Source organism: Gigantopelta aegis, chromosome 1 (genome assembly GCF_016097555.1).
Source record: "Gigantopelta aegis isolate Gae_Host chromosome 1, Gae_host_genome, whole genome shotgun sequence".
NCBI lineage: Eukaryota > Metazoa > Mollusca > Gastropoda > Neomphalida > Peltospiridae > Gigantopelta > Gigantopelta aegis.
The window spans coordinates 1,537,416-1,560,506 of record NC_054699.1 but is presented as its reverse complement, the minus strand read 5'-3'; the positions used below and the strand labels follow the sequence as shown (position 1 = coordinate 1,560,506).

General features: G+C 37.0%; 1 protein-coding gene across 2 annotated transcripts in view; it reads right to left on the bottom strand.

Moving 5' to 3' along the window:
* LOC121385040 overlaps positions 1-23,091 on the bottom strand; it is a 23,308-nt gene continuing 217 nt past the window's right edge. The window contains exons 1-9 of one of the 2 annotated variants that reach the window (XR_005959496.1): positions 23,073-23,091; positions 15,543-15,691; positions 14,068-14,198; positions 9,965-10,100; positions 8,275-8,343; positions 6,977-7,086; positions 1,051-1,176; positions 484-608; positions 1-59 (exon numbers count right to left, since the gene is read on the bottom strand). The exon at positions 23,073-23,091 is cut by the window's right edge and continues 217 nt beyond it. Coding sequence is in view for 1 of the 2 variants with exons in the window: in XM_041515609.1 (XP_041371543.1) it covers positions 26-59; positions 6,977-7,086; positions 8,275-8,343; positions 9,965-10,100; positions 14,068-14,198; positions 15,543-15,691; positions 23,073-23,091 (648 nt within the window). In the remaining variant the exon portion in view is untranslated. The remainder of the gene's footprint in view (positions 60-483; positions 609-1,050; positions 1,177-6,976; positions 7,087-8,274; positions 8,344-9,964; positions 10,101-14,067; positions 14,199-15,542; positions 15,692-23,072) is intronic. The other variant, XM_041515609.1, reaches the window with a different exon arrangement.

Sequence of the window (23,091 nt, the reverse complement as noted above, 5' to 3'; positions counted from 1 at the left end):
TTGGCAATATGCGATTACTTCGGCCTCACCCAGCTGTTCCAAATGCCTTGGAAAATTTCCTGAAATAAAGCAGTCAAGACTTAGATGGCTATAAACTTCTTCATTGTGGTAAAGTGCTTAATCTATCCAATGAATCTTATCGAGAACATAGAAATAACTTCCTAACATGTGATGGTGATCTGAAGTATGACGAACAGTCCTATCAACAATGGGGTATGTGTACGACGAAGTCACTTTACCCACTGCACGAGGTCAGAAAGCTGCTCAGCCTAATATTGGGATACATGTTGGCCTTATGAACACATCAGTTGGAATTACAGGATTTCGCAATTCCTTATCTGCAGCTGGTATACCTGTTGGAAGCAAGCGTGGAATGCAGAATTCAGCCAATTATTTTGGATCCAAAACAGTGTACTTGAACAGACAGGATATGAAAGAAAGACGGTCTAATTTGGTTCGACTAAACAAACTAAAAGGTTTTACCAGTGATCACAAGATAAGTGTTGAGGGAGACTGCCGTTACAACAACAGACTGTTCGGTGGGAACTCGAGCACACCCCTCCAGCCTGCAACTCAAGCGGTCTACACCATTGTTGAGAACGAAACACCTAAAAAGGAAATTATTGGGATATACACTGTCCAAATCACAGTGGAAAATGTACAGCTAATCTAAGGGCTACAGGTTCCATCAGCAATGCGGGATTATATACAGAAACATGTGTGAATGAATTTCAAGTGGATGAAGACAAACTGAACACTGGCTATTTCACGACTGATGGAGATTTACATGCCACTGACGGTGCTACCCGAGCACAGACAGGTTCCATTGAGAATTTACGTGACACTAGACAGTTTTTTAAAAGTCATCAAAAGGTTATTGAGAAAGTTTCATTCAGCAAAAACATGTTTCCGGGAAGAAATAAATCAGACCGAGAAAAAATACAGTGACGTTTTGCCATCGACATCAGACAACGTTGTTACCTCGAACTTGACATCGCCCACCGTCAACTTGCAGGAGATATCACTAAAATAACACGAAAAATGACTTACACCATGGATTCCATTGTGGCGTGTGTGAGTGGCAACTGTTCAACACTGTGTCAGAAGCATTCATTCGTGTGTTCGGGCAGGCGGATCAAGGAATGGAAACCAGCTTAGTTACCTGCAGACTCAGTTCTAAAAATGAACGAAGACGATAGAGACTTATTATGAAAATGCCTAGAACTTCGACTCGGCAAAACTTCAGTTCTGAAAACAAAACTGAATAAAACACTCAAAAAGTAGAAAGTGTCAACCGGGCTTATACTAGAACAAATCCGAAACAAGTGACATTCTATCACAACTTTGAAGCAAGAATACATAGTGCAGCCCACATGCTCAACAAAGGAATTCTAAAGTCTACTGTTACAAGATGTCAACTAGTGGGAGCCCCACTGACTGGAAGAATACACGCCCTCGCAGAACTGAAAGCTCGGGAACATGAAGACCGGTATCACGCTACTAGGAAAAAAACTACTCGGTACAGATCCCGAAGAAATTATCTCCGCAAAGTTCGATACCAGCAATATGACAACAAACAGAACAGTACTGCAAGAACAACCTACAAGAAGAATGTACTTGACTCCGAAGTTGTACCACCATGTCTAACAGATCATACATACCTGTCCCCAAGAAGAAAAAACAGTCTCTATAACCTGGATAGCCGATGCAGTGTTTCGGAACAATGTTTAGACAGTGCTGACGGTTGTTGTTATTATCATGTGGTTCGAGGCTCAAGTGTTCAATATTAACACAGAAGGAGTGGTGACATAAATGCGATACATCCATGCTACGAGCTATGTCAAAGTGGTTTTGGTGGAGCATGTACTGGAGGCGGTGTAAAAGTCCCATTTTTGGCAACCTGTCCAAATTACACATTCCAAATTTGGCATTTTTTTCAATCTTGGCCAGTATACGAATTTTCATAGTGAATACCCAGTTTGAGTTCACCTCAACTTAACATTTGTTGTTGTCATATTACATCAATGATTATGTAATAAATTATAAAAAATTAAAGCAGACACATTTGTGGCTCCATTAAAATTTATTCAGTTTCTCAACTATTTTCAAATTCATAAATTATTTTATTAAAAAATGGGGTGCATTTTAAAAGCACTATCTTCGTAGGCAACACGACGCTGATTGGTCTAGCGCATGAGCATCCAGAGGACATGTTTCAAAATAACGCTTGGTTTGTGTAACACCACTAGAGAACATTGGCTTATTAATCATCAGAATATAAGATGTGAAACATTTGGTAATTCTGACATAGACTTAGACAGGAAACACGCTTGTTACTTGTTACTTATGACTCGTACATCAGTTTTGTTTTTCTTTCTCCCTGACATGCATTAAATATTGATATAATGACATGGTTACTCGCTGTCTTTCTTTTTCAGTATCTTCTGTACAGATAGAACGTTAATATCAGTTTTGTATACACGAAATAATCACAATAACTTGAGAATTGTAAGTCAAAACTCGGTGGTGTTTAAAGAGACATTTCCGAGTTTGCTGCATTGTAAGATGTTTCCGACTAATAAAATATTTCTACGATTAAACTTACATATTAAATATATTTTTTTGTTTAGAATATCAGTGTCTGCATATTCAATGTGTTTCTGGTCGTGTTAATATTTGTAAAAAGCCCAAACTGGATTTTGTCTTCATAATTTCATACGTACAACAACAAAATATTTTAGGAAATAAAATAAATTTAGCCTAGTATAAATATTAAAACGATTAAAAACACGATTAATATGCAGCCACTAATATTTTAAGCAGAATAATATATTTGATATGTCATTACAGTTGTTAAAAATTCTCTGTTAGTCGATAGAATCTTAAAAAGTGCAGCAAACTCAGGAATGTCCCTTTAATTCATTCATGTCCAGGTGTATAGATTCTGAATGTAGGCCTGTTTAAGCAGCGTTATTCATATTCATGTCGTTTATATGTTAGTACGCATGAGTTGGGTTGTCCTTTTTTGTATCTTCTTTGAAAGTCTCGACGACTTGGATAAAAGGATATTAGCGTAATATGATAGAAAAAGCCTGTGAATAATGGTGTACATGTTGGGACCAATATTGTTGCATTATAACCTGGTGATCTATGCACTGTATACATACGCCAAACAGCTTTGAATATGTTTATAATACTGTTTGTGTACACGTCAGAATGATAGAAGTGTGGCGTACGAATACAAAGTTTCATTGATAAATAGCTAAATGAAGCGACGTCATTTTCCTGATCTTTACTCTGTGCATTGGCATGTCTTGTTTAGTTACTTTGGAAGTAATCTGTTCGATTTTTGTTCATTGATGTTCGGTGTAATAAATAAAATACTATACACGTTCCCGTGTGAGACCGTTTATATTACAACTCGTGTGGGGGTTTTTGGGGGGTTTTTTGGGTTTTTTTTATTATTATTCAAAACACACTCGTACTATAAACGGTCTCACACGGGAACTCGTTTAGTATTCTCTATTTACAACAGTTGGAAGTAACACGAGTGTTATGGGAATGAAACAAATTGTGTCTACAGGCGTCTCTGTAAATCTGTTTTAACCAATTATTCGGAGGAATTTACAGTTGAAAAGAAAACAAAATGGCTATGTTTATATCTATAGAAAGTGGTACGAGTTTCATGGCTTAAAGACTCGTACCCTAGTTTAAGTCCGTGGCAAAGAACACCAAGTGTCTGGTTATTCTACAAACCTGAAACACATCTGGACAAAGTTACAATAGAGTGAAACAAGAGTCTGTGATCTGCAAACGGGGAAAGCTCTTCTGAAGAAAATAATCTATGAGTTTGAAAATAGGTAAGAAATTGGATCTTTGACAGGAATTGCACCTGCCCGTACAGTCAACGATTGTCTTGAATCAGATCTCACTTCCCATGAGTTATTTGTGCTGGTAGCCGTGAAGAATCTCCTCTTTAAAACTAGCCATTATATTACATAATTCCAGTCTGTAGTCTGTAGTCGTTATGATAAAATACTTGTTAAAATCTCCTCTTTAAAACTAGCCATTATATTACATAATTCCAGTTTGTAGTCTGTAGTCGTTACGTCACAATACTTGTTAAAATCTCCTCTTTAAAACTAGCCATTATGTTACATAATTCCAGTTTGTAGTCTGTAGTCGTTATGTTACAATACTTGTTAAAATCTCCTCTTTAAAACTAGCCATTATATTACATAATTCCAGTCTGTAGTCTGTAGTCGTTATGATAAAATACTGGTTAAAATCTCCTCTTTAAAACTAGCCATTATATTACATAATTCCAGTTTGTAGTCTGTAGTCGTTATGTTACAATACTTGTTAAAATCTCCTCTTTAAAACGAGCTATTATATTACATAATTCCAGTCTGTAGTCTGTAGTCGTTATGATAAAATACTGGTTAAAATCTCCTCTTTAAAACTAGCCATTATATTACATAATTCCAGTTTGTAGTCTGTAGTCGTTATGTTACAATACTTGTTAAAATCTCCTCTTTAAAACTAGCCATTATATTACATAATTCCAGTCTGTAGTCTGTAGTCGTTATGATAAAATACTGGTTAAAATCTCCTCTTTAAAACTAGCCATTATGTTACATAATTCCAGTCTGTAGTCTGTAGTCTGTAGTCGTTATGTTACAATACTGTTACAATACTGGTTAAATCTCCTCTTTAAAACTAGCCATTATGTTACATAATTCCAGTCTGTAGTCTGTAGTCGTTATGATAAAATACTGGTTAAAATCTCCTCTTTAAAACTAGCCATTATGTTACATAATTCTAGTCTGTAGTCGTTATGTTACAATACTGGTTAAAATCTCCTCTTTAAAACTAGCCATTATGTTACATAATTCCAGTTTGTAGTCTGTAGTCGTTATGTTACAATACTGGTTAAAATCTCTTTAAAACGAGCCATTATGTTACATAATTCCAGTCTGTAGTCTGTAGTCGTTATGTTACAATACCGGTTAAAATCTCCTCTTTAAAACTAGCCATTATATTACATAATTCCAGTGTGTAGTCTGTAGTCGTTATGTTACAATACTGGTTAAAATCTCCTCTTTAAAACGAGCCATTATGTTACATAATTCCAGTGTGTAGTCTGTAGTCGTTATGTTACAATACTGGTTAAAATCTCCTCTTTAAAACTAGCCATTATGTTACATAATTCCAGTCTGTAGTCTGTAGTCGTTAAGTTACAATACTGGTTAAAATCTCCTCTTTAAAACTAGCCATTATGTTACATAATTCCAGTCTGTAGTCTGTAGTCGTTATGTTACAATACTGGTTAAAATCTCCTCTTTAACACGAGCCATTATGTTACATAATTCCAGTGTGTAGTCTGTAGTCGTTATGTTACAATACTGGTTAAAATCTCCTCTTTAAAACTAGCCATTATGTTACATAATTCCAGTTTGTAGTCTGTAGTCGTTATGTTACAATACTGGTTAAAATCTCTTTAAAACGAGCCATTATGTTACATAATTCCAGTGTCTAGTCTGTAGTCGTTATGTTACAATACTGGTTAAATCTCCTCTTTAAAACTAGCCATTATGTTACATAATTCCAGTCTGTAGTCTGTAGTCGTTATGTTACAATACTGGTTAAAATCTCCTCTTTAAAACTAGCCATTATGTTACATAATTCCAGTTTGTAGTCTGTAGTCGTTATGTTACAATGCTGGTTAAAATCTCCTCTTTAAACGAGCTATTATGTTACATAATTCCAGTGTGTAGTCTGTAGTCGTTATGTTACAATACTGGTTAAAATCTCCTCTTTAAAACGAGCCATTATGTTACATAATTCCAGTCTGTAGTCTGTAGTCGTTATGTTACAATACTGGTTAAAATCTCCTCTTTAAAACTAGCCATTATGTTACATAATTCCAGTCTGTAGTCTGTAGTCGTTATGTTACAATACTGGTTAAAATCTCCTCTTTAAAACTAGCCATTATGTTTCATAATTCCAGTTTGTAGTCACATATTAACGAATGCCTAGACAGGTCAAATTAATATAATTTGACTTCACACTCTGACTTAGGAGCAACGGAAGCAATCTCGACTTTCTCTAATATTCTTTAGAATCTGGCTTGAGCAGAGATATGATTTTAATCAGGAAATAGCGCTTTGTCGTTCAGATTTAGACAGTAAAACCAATTAAATCCTTAAACAATGCTTTTGTTATCAGCACAATATCATTTTGTTATTACAATTCTGCTGTAATCGCCACCATAATTATGACACGGTTATTGCCTCGACCATTTTACTGTGTTATTTCAACATTAACATTCTGTTATTGCCACACAAGTTCATCTACTATTGCCACATTTTAATGTAACTGTCACAACAAATATTTAGATATCGAAACAACAATTATATTAGTACTGTCACAAAACGTCAACTGTTACTCAATTATGACCTATGACATTACATGCCTCTACAACAAACTGGGAGTACAGTACCTCTCTGATTCCGATACGTCTGTTAAGACCTATGACATTACATGACTCTACAACAAACTGGGAGTACATTACCTCTCTGATTCCGATACGTCTGTTAAGACCTATGACATTACATGACTCTACAACAAACTGGGAGTACATTACCTCTCTGATTCCGATACGTCAGTTATGACCTATGACATTACATGACTCTACAACAAACTGGGAGTACAGTACCTCTCTGATTCCGATACGTCTGTTAAGACCTATGACATTACATGACTCTACAACAAATTGGGAGTACATTACCTCTGTGATTCCGATACGTCTGTTATGACGTATGACTCTACAACAAACCGGGAGTACATTACCTCTCTGATTCCGATACGTCTGTTATGACGTATGACTCTACAACAAACTGGGAGTACATTACCTATCTGATTCCGATACGTCTGTTATGACCTATGACTCTACAACATACTGGGAGTACAGTACCTATCTGATTCCGATACGTCTGTAGCGTAGATGTTTGTTGCAAACGGCGAGTAGAAGACAGATTCATTTACTGGAACCTGCAGCGCTTCGAACTGCTTCCCAATCCCTTTCTGGTGAAGGCAAAGTTCATTAATGGATGTAGGTTTTCAAATAAATAGTGTTACAGCTCTTTAATTTAAGATTTCTTCCCAATCCCTTTCTGGTGAAGGCAAAGTTCATTAATGGATATAGGTTTTCAAATAAATACTGTTACCCCTGTTTAATTTAAGATTTCTTCCCAATCCCTTTCTGGCGAAGGCAACGTTCATTAATGGATATAGGTTTTCTAATAAATAGTGTTTCACCTGTTTAATTTAAGATTTCTTTAACAACACTTAGCACATATTTTACTGAGAGAAAATGTTAGAGTTTGTTTTTTAACGACACCACCATAGAACATTGATTTATTAATTGTCGCTATTGGATTCAAACATGTGGTAATTCTGAATTAGTTTTAGAGAGGAAACTGGCTATATTATTCCATTAGTAGCAAGGGATCTTTTATATGCACCACCCCACAAATAGAATAGCACAAACCACGGCCTTTGATATACCAGTTGTGGAGTTACAGAACCAGAGCGAGAGAGAGGGAAAAGAGGAAAGAGAGACAGATAGATAGAGACAGACAGGCAGCGACAAAGGGAGAGAGACAGAAGAGAAAGAGAGGAGTCGGACGGGCGGGCGGGCGACAGAGAGAGAGAGAGAGAGAGAGAGAGAGAGAGAGAGGGGGGGGGGGGGAGGAGAGGAAGACTCCCGCTGGTGTCACACCTTCTGTAAATTTGCTTTTCATATACTAGTGGCGAGGGTGTGGTTAGAACGGGTGAAAACCCGAGTCCAGTGAGGGCGATCGATTCTGCGACCAATCGAGACCAGTAAACGACAGAAGAATGAGAAAAAAAATGTAAAATTTGTTTTATTTAACGACGCCACTAGAGCACATTGATTTGTTATCTTATCATCGGCTAGTGGACGTCAAACATATGTTCATTCTGACACTGTATTGTTTTTAGAGGATACTTGCTGTCGCCACATCGGCTACTATTTTACGATAGGCAGCAAGGGATCTTTTATGTATGCTTCCCACAGGCAGGATAGCACAAACCATGGCCTTTGTTGAACCAGTGATGGATCACTGGTCGGTGCAAATGGTTTACACCTACCCATTGAGCCTTGCGGAACACACAGAAGAATGAAAGCAAGAAATGTAATAAGTAAACAAAGAACAGAAGGAAAATGTAGAAAGTGAAATATCAACATACCAGTGATACCACGTGATTGGTTCTTCTCAGTCGGATGGCTTCGTTCATTAATACTTTGTATTCTGCAAACTAAATTCACACGCCTTAATATGTAAAAACATATTTAAAATTAGAATATAAAAAAAGATATGCAAAAATATTTCCATATGAAATAGGGGGAACTATGAATTTGGCGAATAGAAGGGAAGCATTTGGAGGTGTTGATCTCTGTAATAGCGTCATTGTTCAGCCGTCTATACAGGAGCGTGTACAAAGGAGCGGTGGATTCTGGGATCGAATCCCTACTTCTCAAGCAATTTTTCTTATTTGTTTTCAATATTGTTTCCGATAGAGCATGACTCAAGCCCTCCCCTACCTATGAACTTCGCTCGCCACAGTCTAAATCTCACTCCCCCGCTAAACGTTCTGCACGCGTACCTGCTGTATATGATCTGGTCCTATGACACAGTTTAGACCTCCCCCCCCCCCGCTAAACGTTCTGCACGCACACATGCTGTATATGTAAGATCTGGTCCCATGACACAGTCTAGACCTCACACCCCCGCTAAACGTTCTGCACGCACACATACTGTATATGTAACATCTGGTCCTATGACACAGTCTAGACCTCACACCCCCGCTAAACGTTCTGCACGCACACATGCTGTATATATAACATCTGGTCCCATGACACAGTCTAGACCTCACACCCCCGCTAAACGTTCTGCACGCACACATGCTGTATATGTAAGATCTGGTCCCATGACACAGTCTAGACCTCACACCCCCGCTAAACGTTCTGCACGCACACATGCTGTATATGTAAGATCTGGTCCCATGACACAGTCTAGACTCACTCCCCCGCTAAACATTCTGCACGCACACCTGCTGTATATGTAACATCTGGTCCCATAACACAGTCTAGACCTCACTCCCCCGCTAAACGTTCTGCATGTGCACCAGCTGTATATATAAGATCTGGTCCCATGACACAGTCTAGACCTCACTCCCCCGCTAAACGTTCTGCACACGCACCTGCGGTATATGTAAGATCTGGTCCCATGCCACAGTCTAGACCTCACTCCCCCGCTAAACGTTCTGCACGCGCACCTACTGTATATGTAAATTAAAGTTTGTTTTGTTTAACGACACCACTAGATCACATTGATTTATTAATCATCGGCTATTGGATGTCAAACATTTGGTAATTTTTACATAAAACCTTAGAGAGGAAACCCGTCACATTTGTTTTCCATTAGTAGCAAGGGATCTTTTATATGCACCATCCCACAGACAGGATAGCACATACCACGGATTTTGATATACCAGTCGTGGTATACTGGCTGGAACGAGAAATAGTCCAATGGGCCCTGCGACGGGGATCGATCCCAAACCGACCGTGCACTAAGCGACGCTTTACCACTGGGTAGCGTCCCGCCCTGCTGTATTTGAAGGATCAAGTGTTATTTCCCAGCTGGGTGCAGTTTGAAGATTAAGCAAGATTTAAACATTAATACTGAATACATTTACATTTTTATAATTTTAGTGGGTTAGTTATCCCATCCAGAACCTCACAACCATACCCACACCTACCCCCTGAGCATAAAAAATTATACCAACGCTTTATTTCCGTATCAAGCATATTTTGGTTTGTAGTTCAGTACATTATCATAGACATGGTCAATACGTAGTTTTATAATTTTAAACTCACCTTTTGTGGTAATAGTCGCAATCTGCTGATGTAATTTTCAAAATCGGCCTTCGTCTTAAACCGTGTTCGAGACATCACGTACTCTAGGTCGATCTGCGGACCTATGAGATGCGACACGGGGTTCAAGTTGCTGTACCTGACGAAAACAAAAGTAATTAAACTGACAAAGCCTACAGTGTATTATTCATTATTAGAGCCGTTTTTGGCAATTGAAATAACACTTAAATTACATTTTATTTTTGTAGATTATTAATTTCCGAACATCCGAGTGTTTCTGTTCATCCTGGTGTTTGTAATACTGCCAAATCCATTCTCCATAATTCTAAAACTGAACGTACCTCTGAGAAGTAACGGTTATGGAGACGAGCTCCTGTCTATTTTTAAAGGGTATTACAATCAGTGATTCTAGTTTCACTCATTTGTAACACTTGCTTTAACCAGATGTGTTACAGGTTTGTAGATTAACCGAACTTGGTGTCCATATTTTAGGGTTGAAACTTGGCTCTGCGACTTTAATTCGCAATGTCAGTACTGAGAGATGAACAGACTCGGTATCTTCGGTTGCACACCACCATTAATGTTTGCAAGCAGTTCAATACAATATCTGTCAGAGAAAATATTCTGTGAAAAATATGAAATGTTAAAAGAGCTACATGACTTTCGTGCCAAAAACAATTCAACATAGGTACACCACGAACATTTCGAGTTATTTAGCCTACCCTTATTCCGGTGCTCTGCCTCGTTTTGCTGTTGTACAAGGGGCACCACTGGCACAAAACAACGCGTTATTTAAATACTACAGACGCCAACCTACTTAAAATCACCAACCAAAGATTTTAAACAGCATGTCCGTAATTGTATATTATTTTAAATTAAAGAACTATTTCCAAAACGGAACTATATATATATATATATATATAGAATCTCTGACGTTGAAAGGAATATTATTATTAATTGAACAATATCTGAGAATATTTTTAAAGGGACACTCCTGAGTTTGCTGCATTGTAAGATGTTTCCGACTAATAAAATATTTCTACGATTAAACTTACATATTAAATATATTTTCTTGTTTAGAATATGAGTATCTGTATATTCAATGTGTTTCTGGTCGTCTTAATATTTGTAAGAAGCCCAAACTGGAAATAAAATTAAATTTAACCTAGTACAAATATTAGAACAATCAGAAACATGTTTAATATACAGCTTCTAATATTTTATGCAGAAAAATATATTTGATATGTAATTACAATCTTTAAAAAGTCTCTTTTGGTCGAGAACATCTTCAAAATTGCAGCAAACTCAGGAATGTCCCTTTAAACTACCGCTATTTGGTGTCTAACAATGGCTATTTCGAGATACAGAAAAAGAAGAAACCCAGGATTAAAAAACACACAGGCTACTCCTGACGATAAAGCAGCAAGGGATCTTTTATATAGGCAAGACGGTACATATCACAGCCTTTGTGTACCAGTCGTGGAACACTGGTTGGAACGGGTGAGAACCTTGAATCCGCCGAGGACGATTGATCCTGTTCTATTACTGACCTTCATCTAGGCGCGTCGACTAACAAAGCCATTCAGGCAGAAAAATTATACTTTGCTTACATGCTGTTGTTTAGAATGAGGATTAATTTAATTGCCATTGGTGGAACCAGAGTGGGTCACATATGTTCCGTGCCTCAACCCCCCACCCGCCCGTCTGAAGTACCCTTTATAATACCTTTTCTTGTTTTTGTTTTTAAATTCATTACCCACAATATACAACACCAAACTGCCCTGAAAATACGTCTCTATGCATCTTTATTTCAAGAGGCGGGACTTAGTCCAGTGGTAAAGCGTTCACTTTATGCGCGGTCGGTCAAGGATCGATCCCCGTCGGTGGACCCATTGGACTATTTCTCGTTCCAGCCAGTGCTCCACAACTGGTGTAACAAAGGCCGTGGTATGTACAATCCTGTTTGTGGGATGTTGCATATAAAATATCCCTTGCTGCTAATCGAAAAGAGTAGCCCATGAAGTGGCGACAGCGGGTTTCCTCTCTCAATATCTGTGTGGTCCTTAATCATATGTCTGACGCCATATAACCGTAAATAAAATGTGTTGAGTGCGACATTAAACAAAACATTTCCTTCCTTTGTTTGACAATTGTCCAAGAAGTATCACTTTGCAGATGTTACTTCTTTTAGAAGCTCGGCTCATTGGACAAATTCTAACATGTCCTTTTTAGAATTCTGTGACACCCTTTCCCCCTTTACAAAATCGTGGATTCGTCCCTGAATTAGACACGTGTAACTGCATTATAATGATGAAACACCTGTGTTAATTAGAAATATCTCAGGTGACTAATCCTTGACAATGTGTGTAGTTATACTGCTGTAATACAAGACGAGATTTTATAAACTCGGCCCAATATGTTTCTTTCTGGACTGGAACTAGTCTTCAGTAATGATACATGATAATACCAGAGATAAAATAGAGATAACGTTCGCAAGACTCAGTAAATAATGTGACTGTCGTGTATGCTGTCTAATAAAGCTCTTTAAACGACTGAAAAATATATATATATATATATATATATATATATATATATATATATATATATATATATATATATATATATATATATATAATTATTTATTTATTTATTTATTAATCTACTCAGTATTTTAGTTAATTTATAATGGATTTTGTGTAGATAATACTTGCATAACTCATTTATAGCCATCTATATATGACGACAACATAGTTTCCAGTATTTTGTAGTTAATACTTGCATAACCCATTTATAGCCACCTATATATGACGACAACATAGCTTCCAGTACCTTGTAGATAATACTTGCATAACCCATTTATAGCCATCTATATATGACGACAACATAGTTTCCAGTAACTTGTAAATACACGTACTTGCATAACCCATTTATAGCCATCTATACATGACAACATAGTTTCCAGTATCTTGTAGATAATACTTGCATAACCCATTTATAGCCATCTATATATGACAACATAGTTTCCAGTACCTTGTAGATAATACTTGCATAACCCATTTATAGCCATCTATATATGACCACAACATAGTTTCCAGTATCTTGTAAATACTTGCATAACCCATTTATAGCCATCTATATATGACAACATAGTTTCCAGTCTCTTGTAGATAATACTTGCATAACTCATTTATAGCCATCTATATATGACGACAACATAGTTTCCAGTACCCTGTAGATAATACTTGCATAACCCATTTATAGCCATCTATATATGACGACAACATAGTTTCCAGTATCTTGTAGATAATACTTGCATAACCCATTTATAGCCATCTACATAACACGACAACATAGTGTCCAGTACCTTGTAGATAATACTTGCATAACCCATTTATAGCCATCTATATATGACGACAACATAGTTTCCAGTACCTTGTAGATAATACTTGCGTAACCCATTTATAGCCATCTATATAGTTTCCAGTATCTTGTAGATATTACTTGCATAACCCATTTATAGCCATCTACATATCACGACAACATAGTGTCCAGTACCTTGTAGATAATACTTGCATAACCCATTCATAGCCATCTATATATGACGACAACATAGTTTCCAGTACCTTGTAGATAATACTTGCGTAACCCATTTATAGCCATCTATATATGACGACAACATAGTTTCCAGTATCTTGTAGATAATACTTGCATAACCCATTTATAGCCATCTATGTATGATGACAACATAGTTTCCAGTATCTTGTAGTTAATACTTGCATAACCCATTTATAGCCATCTATGTATGACGACAACATTGTTTCCAGTATCTTGTAGATAATACGTGCATAACCCATTTATAGCCATCTATGTATGACGACAACACAGTTTCCAGTACCTTGTAGATATTACTTGCATAATAGCCATCTATATATGACAACATAGTTTCCAGTCTCTTGTAGATAATACTTGCATAACCCATTTATAGCCATCTATATATGACGACAACATAGTTTCCAGTACCTTGTAGATAATACTTGCATAACCCATTTATAGCCATCTATATATGACCACAACATAGTTTCCAGTATCTTGTAGATAATACTTGCATAACCCATTTATATCCATCGACATATGACGACAACATAGTTTCCAGTATCTTGTAGTTCATCTTTTCTTTTTTCGGTAATTCGTCAACTTTGACCTTTCGTAAGCGCATGAGCAGACTGCTTGCCTTATCCTGCAAAATAGAATCGAAAGCCGTGCTGTATTCCTTAGAAGGTCACATCCAGAGCAGGCTGTTGTAGCATTACACACTTATATTATAAGAAATAACCCATGCATAAAGATCTGTTTTAAGTTATAACACTATGTTAACCATGTTTTATTTCTAAAGGCGACGCCACACGATACGAGTAGGGCTACTTCGTACGAGAATAGCCACGAGATTTGCTCAGATCTGAAAAGAGAGCGACAACCCATGGAATAGTTGGCGATAAGATGTAATATATATATAGAACTTCACATACGTTGTTTTCGCACGAGTTTATTTTGCGCAAGAATATATTATTATGTTATTTTGCAAAATAAGAGTGCAATAAATAGGAAGCGAAAACAACGTATGTGAAGTTCTGTATTTATTACATACCTTGTTTTATGTTTTACAAAAACAGTTTTTAATTTAATGTCATAACAACACTTTGTTAAATCTATGATCAAAATTCCTTTCATGGATTCATTTAACATTAAGAATCATACTCTGCGGCAGCCTTGTGTAATGTTTCAAATACAATATGACGTCATTTGTAAATCATATATGACGTAAGTAAATAAAAGCACTAACTGCTGTAAAATGAAAAAGGGAATTCCCCATTTAAAAGTTCCGATCCAGATTGAACATATGTGCGATACAGGATAAATTTATTACACGGTTTCAAAAGGCCTTTATCACTATAGTAAGATTGAATAGACATGTAATAAATACCAGTACAGAGTTGCACTGATGCAGAATATTTCTCACTGAAAAAATAAAAAAAAGTATTTTCCCCATCACGAGTGACCAGTGGCGTAATAAAAAACGTTTAGAGCCTAGACTCAAACAGTCTATCTGAGACTCTAACGCCATGGCAACGCCATACAAACTGAATGCGTATGACGTCACTGGAGATTTCAGTCTAAAGTTTTATAAAAACGGGCCCAGATTCGGTTATTATAAAACTCTATTAGTGAGTCTGAAACTCTAACGCCTTGGTAACGTCATAAAAATTGCATGAGTGTGACGTCATTGGATATTTGGGACGTAGCCCAGTGATAAAGCGCTCGCCTGAAGCGTGATCAGTCTAGGATCGATCCACGTCGGTGGGCCCACTGGGCTATCTCTCGTTCCAGCCAGTGCCCCACGACTGATATATAAAAGACTGCATTACAACATTACAACAAATTTGTTTCACATCCAATAGCTGATGATTAATAAACCAAAGTGCTCTATCGTTAAACACAACAAAAATCAACTTTTTTATTTAGATATTTGAGTCTAGACTCTAACGTTTTATAAACACTGTCGCATAATTGTGTCTGAACCCACCTTTCTAACTTGAAACATGGTCATATTGTATGATTCCAGTTTGTCGCTGTATGTTGTGATGTTGTACATCGTGCCATACTCCGGGTGATCTTCCAGTCTCCAGTCCAAATAGTCTTGCTGCAGTTTGACCAGTTCGTTGACTGGTGAATCTGAAATAAGAAATGGTTGCTTATTTATCACGACACAATATTTCACGCGAATCGTCGTTTTGCTCGCGTGTCGGTTATGCAAAACGGTTCCTCGTTCTGACATATTATGACATTTTCCACACTCAGTCGGTAGAGCTGAAAACACCTCAGTGGAACCTTCCCTGCCCTGTCTGTGGGAAAGTGCACATCAAACATCCCTTGTTACTCATGGAAATATGTAGCGGGTTTCCTCTCTAACACTATAGGTCAGAATTACCAAATGTTTGACATGCAAAAACCGATGATTGATTAATCAATGTGCTCTAGTAGTAGAGTTAAACAAAACAAACTTTTAAGTTTGCCACACTTGGTACAGAGGACGAAAGGATTTATTTTTTTCACGATGCCTCTTAATATTTAAAAATATTAACAAAATGTAGATGTTTCTTCTTTGCTTATTTTCCGACGAATGTTAATGAAGGAACAGAAGTCACAAGTTAGTGATGTAGTTTCTATTTTCTTTCCCAACATGATTAACAAGTTAAAAACATGGTCACATAGCGTAATTAATTGTTGTCTGCGGCCGTCTGGGGTAAGTCTAAATCTATGTTGTGGTGGCCATCTTGCAATTTATTTGTGAATATTTGAATATGGTATGCCCAAGAATTCCAAGTTTGCACCTTTCGTATCCTCATTCAGTACCATCGGAATAGATTAAAATACTAAAGAAGGCGCGGATTCAGGATCCATGCATCAGTTCTCAAGTTCACGCTACAAATAACTAAGAGATTGTCTCGCCTTCATGTAAAATTCTTTAATCTCATTGGTTGTTTGCCGTTGGACAAATCCCTTATACCCCTGTGGGCGGAGCCAAATTCTCTTATACCCCGTCTGTAATTTCCAACAGTTTTCAGTTAATGCTAAAGCAATAATTAGATTATAAATAACATTGATAATCAATCAAGTATACAAATTAATTTTATTTTTACTATAAAATAAACTATTTCAATACTTTTAAAAGCTGCAATGTTGAATGGGCCACCTAATTACGATGGTGGTGTTATTGTATTAATACGCGACATTCTTGGGGTTTTTTTTGTTTGTTTTTTAATTTTTAAAATTTTTACTACATACATTTCTGATAAAAAAAGGGTTGTTTTTTTAATTATTATTAATATCTGTTTCAGACAATTTCGTATTACAAACATTTGAAGTTAAAAACTCGTTTATCGATGGAACTATGTTTCGTCACTGGCAAGTGGTTTCGTTCGCGTCCGCGTGGTACGGCTTCGTTAATAAATTGTTAACAATTATTGTCTGGCGTTATTTTGATTATTTGGCCATATGGTTTAACATGTCGGCTCGGGAACACAGAGGGTACATAAAAAGCCATATACCCCACGTGATGCTTCTACAACTTATATTATTACCCTCGTGAGTTTCGGTATCGTCAGTAATCATATATTAGGCATAAAAATAATGAATTATGTTCGCCAGATGCTCGCAAAATACAATTTTTTATTCCTAATATATCATACATTGACAATACCGAAAAACACTCTCGTAATAACGTTTATATAGAGGATAATAAACGAGTTTCCAGTTATTATCAAATTTATGTCCCGAGTGAAATAAGTTTCAGTTGTCACGAGCTTTAGCGAGTGACAAATAAAAATTATTTCAATTGGGACATAAATTTGAAAATAACTGGTACCGAGTTTGCTATTTTTACTCTCTAAAAGCATTTATTTCCACACATATGCACGTACGTGTATAGAAATGATGTAAACCACTTTACGCACTGTTCTCAGTATTGTTATAACTTTGTAATTTAATCACGTTCATAGACAATTTTCAAAAACAAAAGTTCTCTTTATTCTGGTACAAAATCTATAACGATTTTTGTTTTTCTAAAGTGCTGATAAAATTTCTTTGGGTTATATTTACGCAAAAACTCCCAACTGATTTCCTTCCATCAACTTATATTGTCTTTTCAGTTTTACTTCCAATTTCTTATAATTCTTTTTGAATTCATTTTGGATTTTATGTTTTTCACTGGATTTATCAAGATTAAATTAACGCAGGGACTCTATATATTTCTTAAACACTGTCCTACATTCAAGTGTAAACCATGGCTTGTCAATTTTAACACGTGACACAAATTCATGCTGGCGAACACAATCAATGGTCACATGACCTCGTTCATTGCATTTGCTATTTACAACAAAAGGCTGTGTGATATCCCTTAACGTACAAGTAAACTTGTCACTAGTTACACAAACATTTAATGCATCATAATTAACACTGAGCGCTTCAATACATTGCTGTTTACATTTTCCAGACCACCGATATCTGACAAACTTATAACCCCTGTGACCTAGATCATGCACACCGCTATCGACCAACCAGTGAGCATTCAAGTGCATATTCACAACCAATGGGGTGTGGTCTGAATATTGATTAAAATTACCAACAGTGAACGACTCGATGCATGGAAACAAACTTAGAGTTGTGATTAGGTAATCAACTACACTAACACCTCGTGTACCATTAAAAGTAAAAGTATTTCAAGAACCGTCAATATGACGTCCATTAACAATACGGAAACCAGATGCTTTACAAAACGTTAGTAAGTGTCGGCCAAACCCGTTAATTCCTTTATCTGGGTTAATGCCTTTATCTTCAGTTTGATCATTAATATATTCACATACACTTTCGATATGTTCAAGTACAGTGTCTTGCAGATCATCAAATTTAATATAATCATCATATTCCGCAGTTCTACTATTAAAATCTCCCATTAAATAAACATCTCCCAAGTCAGAATACAATTCAGTATAATTATTTAGTTTATGAAATAAATCAACATCGTACAATTTATAGTAAGTAGAATGCTGGGGAGGTATGTAAACACACGCTATAAACACGTCATTATTACGTTTACTAAGTCGCCTATCAATCTTTAACCAAATAATACTATCTGAACAAATTTCAATTACAGATATAAATGGTTTGTACCAATCTAATTAAAATTAGCTCCACTATTACATGTAATAGTAATTTTCATTAGATTGGGTTTGTACTTTGTTTAAAAAATACCTCCTCCTTGAAAATATTTCCTACGTTTTACAGCAAATGATAAACATTCATAGCCATCCAGTGATAATTCAAAATCATTTTCTATCTAACATCCAGTAAGTAGCACTAGATCATGCTCTAGTAAAAAATTCTTAAAATATTGCTCACCTATTTTTTCTCTAAAACCACCATGCACATTCCATGCTATACCTAAGAGATAAACGGTAGCTGGACGGGGCGTTAGAAATGGACCGGTTTACGCAGAGATCCGGATTACACAGAATCCGGTTTAGACAGAGTCAATCATCCACAATTGGCTGTTGGATTCCATAGGTTGTACTTTACCAAATAAATTCCCATCAGCGACAATGTGGTTAAAACACTATAAGCAATATATCAAACAAACTATGACCCATACATATGAATGCTCCAACCCGTCCCCAAAAGTATTAACTGAAGAAAGTGGACCCTTTCGTGGCTCATTTTCAGTATAACGGGATGGTACCGCAACAACATAGTTTCGTATCCGGGCATGGGGTGGCGGCGTCACAGGCAAACATATACATTTTTGAGGACGAAAATATAACATTTTGGTCCTACTCTATATAAATAAAGATTGTGTCCCCCTCCCACCACCACCCCCCTCCCACCACACTCCAATCCCTAACCCTCCCGTCACTTGCTGTTCCTACGGGCCCTCGGCAAAGTCTGACAGTCTGTTCACAGTTTGGAAAAAAATGTTCTACTTGTCGAAGTTATTTGTGGATAACGAGTTCCGATTAGAAAAGTGTGTTTGTAATTTGCGCACTGTTTGGTGCCGTAACTAAAACGGCGCACTTTTACTGATGGTGTTCAGCGGGGAGATTCCAAACCAAAGCCGCTCATTTGGAACAAAATACCACTCCATGTGTTAAGTCATTCTCATGCCATTTTCTTACCATGCTTGCACTGTAAGCACTTTACACATATTATAGAGTATATTTATATACGCAGGCAACACAGCAACGCACGCACACACGCACATACATACGTACACACACATACATACATACGCACGCATACGCACACAAGCACACACACATCGATGGGAGGCATTTTTATTGTCACCATGTCCATCGACAATCATTAGATAAAACGTTTGTTTTGTTTAACGACACTACTAGAGCACATTGATATATATATTAATCATCGGCTATTGGATGTAAAACATTTGTTAACTTTGATATAGTCTTAGACAGGAAACCCGCTACATGTTTTCATTAGTAGCAAGGGATCTGTTATATGCACCATCCCACAGACAGGATAGCACATGCCATGGCCTCGGATATACCAGTCGTGGTATACTGCCTGGAACGAGAAATAGCTCAGTAGGCCCACCTACGGGGATCGATCACAAACCGATCGCTCATCAAGCGAGCGCTGTACGACTGGGCTACGTCCAGCCCCTTGTTAGATAAACTCTAAGTAATTGTGATTGAACTTGAAGAACCGGCCTCGGTTGCGCAGTCGTTAAGCCATTGGACTATAGGCTGGTAGATACAGGGTTCGCAGCATGGTACTGCCTCCCACCCAGAACGAGGTGTAAGGCTACTAGACCCTCTTCTCTCTCACTAACCAATAACCAACTAACAACTAACCCACTGCCTGGACAGACAGCCCAGATAGCTGAGGTGTATGTCCAGGACAGCGAGCTTGAACTTTAATTGGATATAAGCACGAAAATAAGTTGAAATGAATGAACTTTAAGAATAGCGCTATATTCGTTGGTGACAGCTGGTGGGTATCGCGTGGTCTGCTCGTTCCCCGGATTTGAATGCTATAGAACATTCTCGTTTATTGTTGTCATGTTGTCGGCAATCGTTAGATTAGCTCGGAGTAACTTTGATTGAAGAATAGCGACAGATTCCTACACAACACCTGGGGCGAGAAGTAGCCCAGTGGTAAATCGTTCGCTTGATGCGCGGTCGGTCTAGGTCGGTGGACTATTGGGCTATTTCTCATTCCAGCCAGTGCTCCACAACTGGTGTAATAAGGGCGTGGTATGTACTATCATGTCTGTGGGATGGTGCATATAAAAGATCCCTTGCTGCTAATCGAAAAGAGTGGGCCATGAAGTGGCGACAGCGGGTTTCCTCTATCAATATCTGTGTGATCCTTAACCATATGTCTGACGCAATATAACCGTAAATAAAATCTGTTGACAGCGCAGTTAACTAAAACATCCTCCCTTCCTTTGACAACAGCTGGACGTCTCCCGTGGTCGATGCCGAGAGGTGTTTACTGGTAGATATTCCCTGAAAATATGCTGTACCAATAGTGCAAATTGGAAGAGAGCAAATTGCCATGGTCTCATATGGTATTAGTCATCATGAAGTCCAGGGTATTCCTCAACCACATAGAAATGGCTGAGAAATGTCCAAAGAAATACTGAAGCTGAATTGGATGGTTTGTGATCTGATAACAAGAGCTGTTGACATACTGAGGGAGGAACAAGAGCAAAGGCCCAGAGGACAAAATAAGAAATTACAGATATTGTGAACATAACAGACACTATATTTGAGTCAGATGATAAGACTGAAATAGGAAAGAAAGTCAAGTAATAGATATGCCTGATGACTATATCTGATGTCAATTATATAAACCTAAGCATAAATTAAGCACAATTTAAATACAAATATGTTTTTAAAAATAGTACAAGCTTCTGTGAGATAGATGAATTGTAACTGTTTTAACACACATCCGAGGAAAGGTACTTATAATTGGTTGGTACTAAGAACCAGAGGGACATCTTTATAAATTTGTGAACATAGTATATAAACTCCATATACTTAACCATATTTGAATAATGAAGCCTCAATATGCTATAGAAAAAAGCCAGGTCAATTTGGGTTTTTTAATAATAAAAGCTTCAGGCAATCCAAGTATGTGTATACATAGAAATTAATACATTTCTGGCATTGCTTACTAGTAACTTATTTTGAGAAGTATATAATTATTCATACCTCAAATTATATTGTTTTGTAATTGTTATTAACATCTACTTAATAGAATAAAAGGAAGGATGTAGAAAGAGAAAATTGTAAACTTCACATATATCATATTTGGGTCACATAAAATGATTGAGAATTGGGAATGAAAGATATCATATTTGGGTCACATAAAATGATTGAGAATTGGGAATGAAAGTTAGATTTTTATAGTGCTAGATATTTGCCTGATGACAATATCCTATGTAGATATCAAATATATACACCAAAACATAAGTTAAGCATAATATAAATAGAACTGTAATTCTAAAATATTACAAAAAGCAACAAAAAACCTAGCTATTTTAAGATGAACTGTTGTGAGACAGATAAATTGTATATGTAATGCAGACTTGCCTAGAATAGTATGCAAATTCATTTTTTATGTTTGTAAGACGTGTGCAATATAAAAATATTCAAAATATCCATGTAAATGGGTTATACAGCATGTACTGCACCATATTTAAGTAATGCTGCCTTCAGATATTAAATACAATACAATAATAAAAGGATCAGAATGTTTTAGGTACGGTATGTATATATACACATGTACATAGAGAATTACGTATATCGGGAACTGTGTAACTTTTGCTGGTGAGTATACCCCCGGTACTATATCCATACCACATATATTGTATTGCTTTGTGGTTTGTTGTTATGAACATGTAATTTAGCATGAATAGCATTCATAATTTGGTCTTAAACCTGCAGGGGGGGGGGGGGGGGGTTGTAGTAGTGGGCCCACGGTCTATGACATTCAACCCACATTACTGACATATTGTTTACAACTGTCCCAAATGAAAATGTTTAATTATAATGGATGATAAAAAGAATACCCCCCTCGTGTTTTGTGATATCATAATTTATCAGCACTCGTTAATAAAAGTATAAAATCCTCGGCAAGCCTTGGATTTCATACTTGTATCAACTCGTGCTGATAAATTATGATATCACAAGACACTCGGGGAGTATCCTCTATATATGCACCATCCTACAGACAGGATAGCACATACCACGGCCTATGATATACCAGTCGTGGTGCACTGGCTGGAGCAAGAAATAGCCCAATGGGCCCACCGACGGGGATCGATCCCAAACCGACCGTGCTTTAAGTGAGCGCTCTACCACTGGGCTACCCCCCCCCCATGTGGAAGAATGGAGCATAATAACAGAAGAACAAATGTTACGGTTCCTTAAAGCAACTCGGGAATAACGAATAGGAACCGACTTAAAACGAAATTGCGATCAACGATTGTAGTTTTTACACGCCTATCGCAATCCTACACTTTTGAACATACCTGTACTTATTGCAGTTGT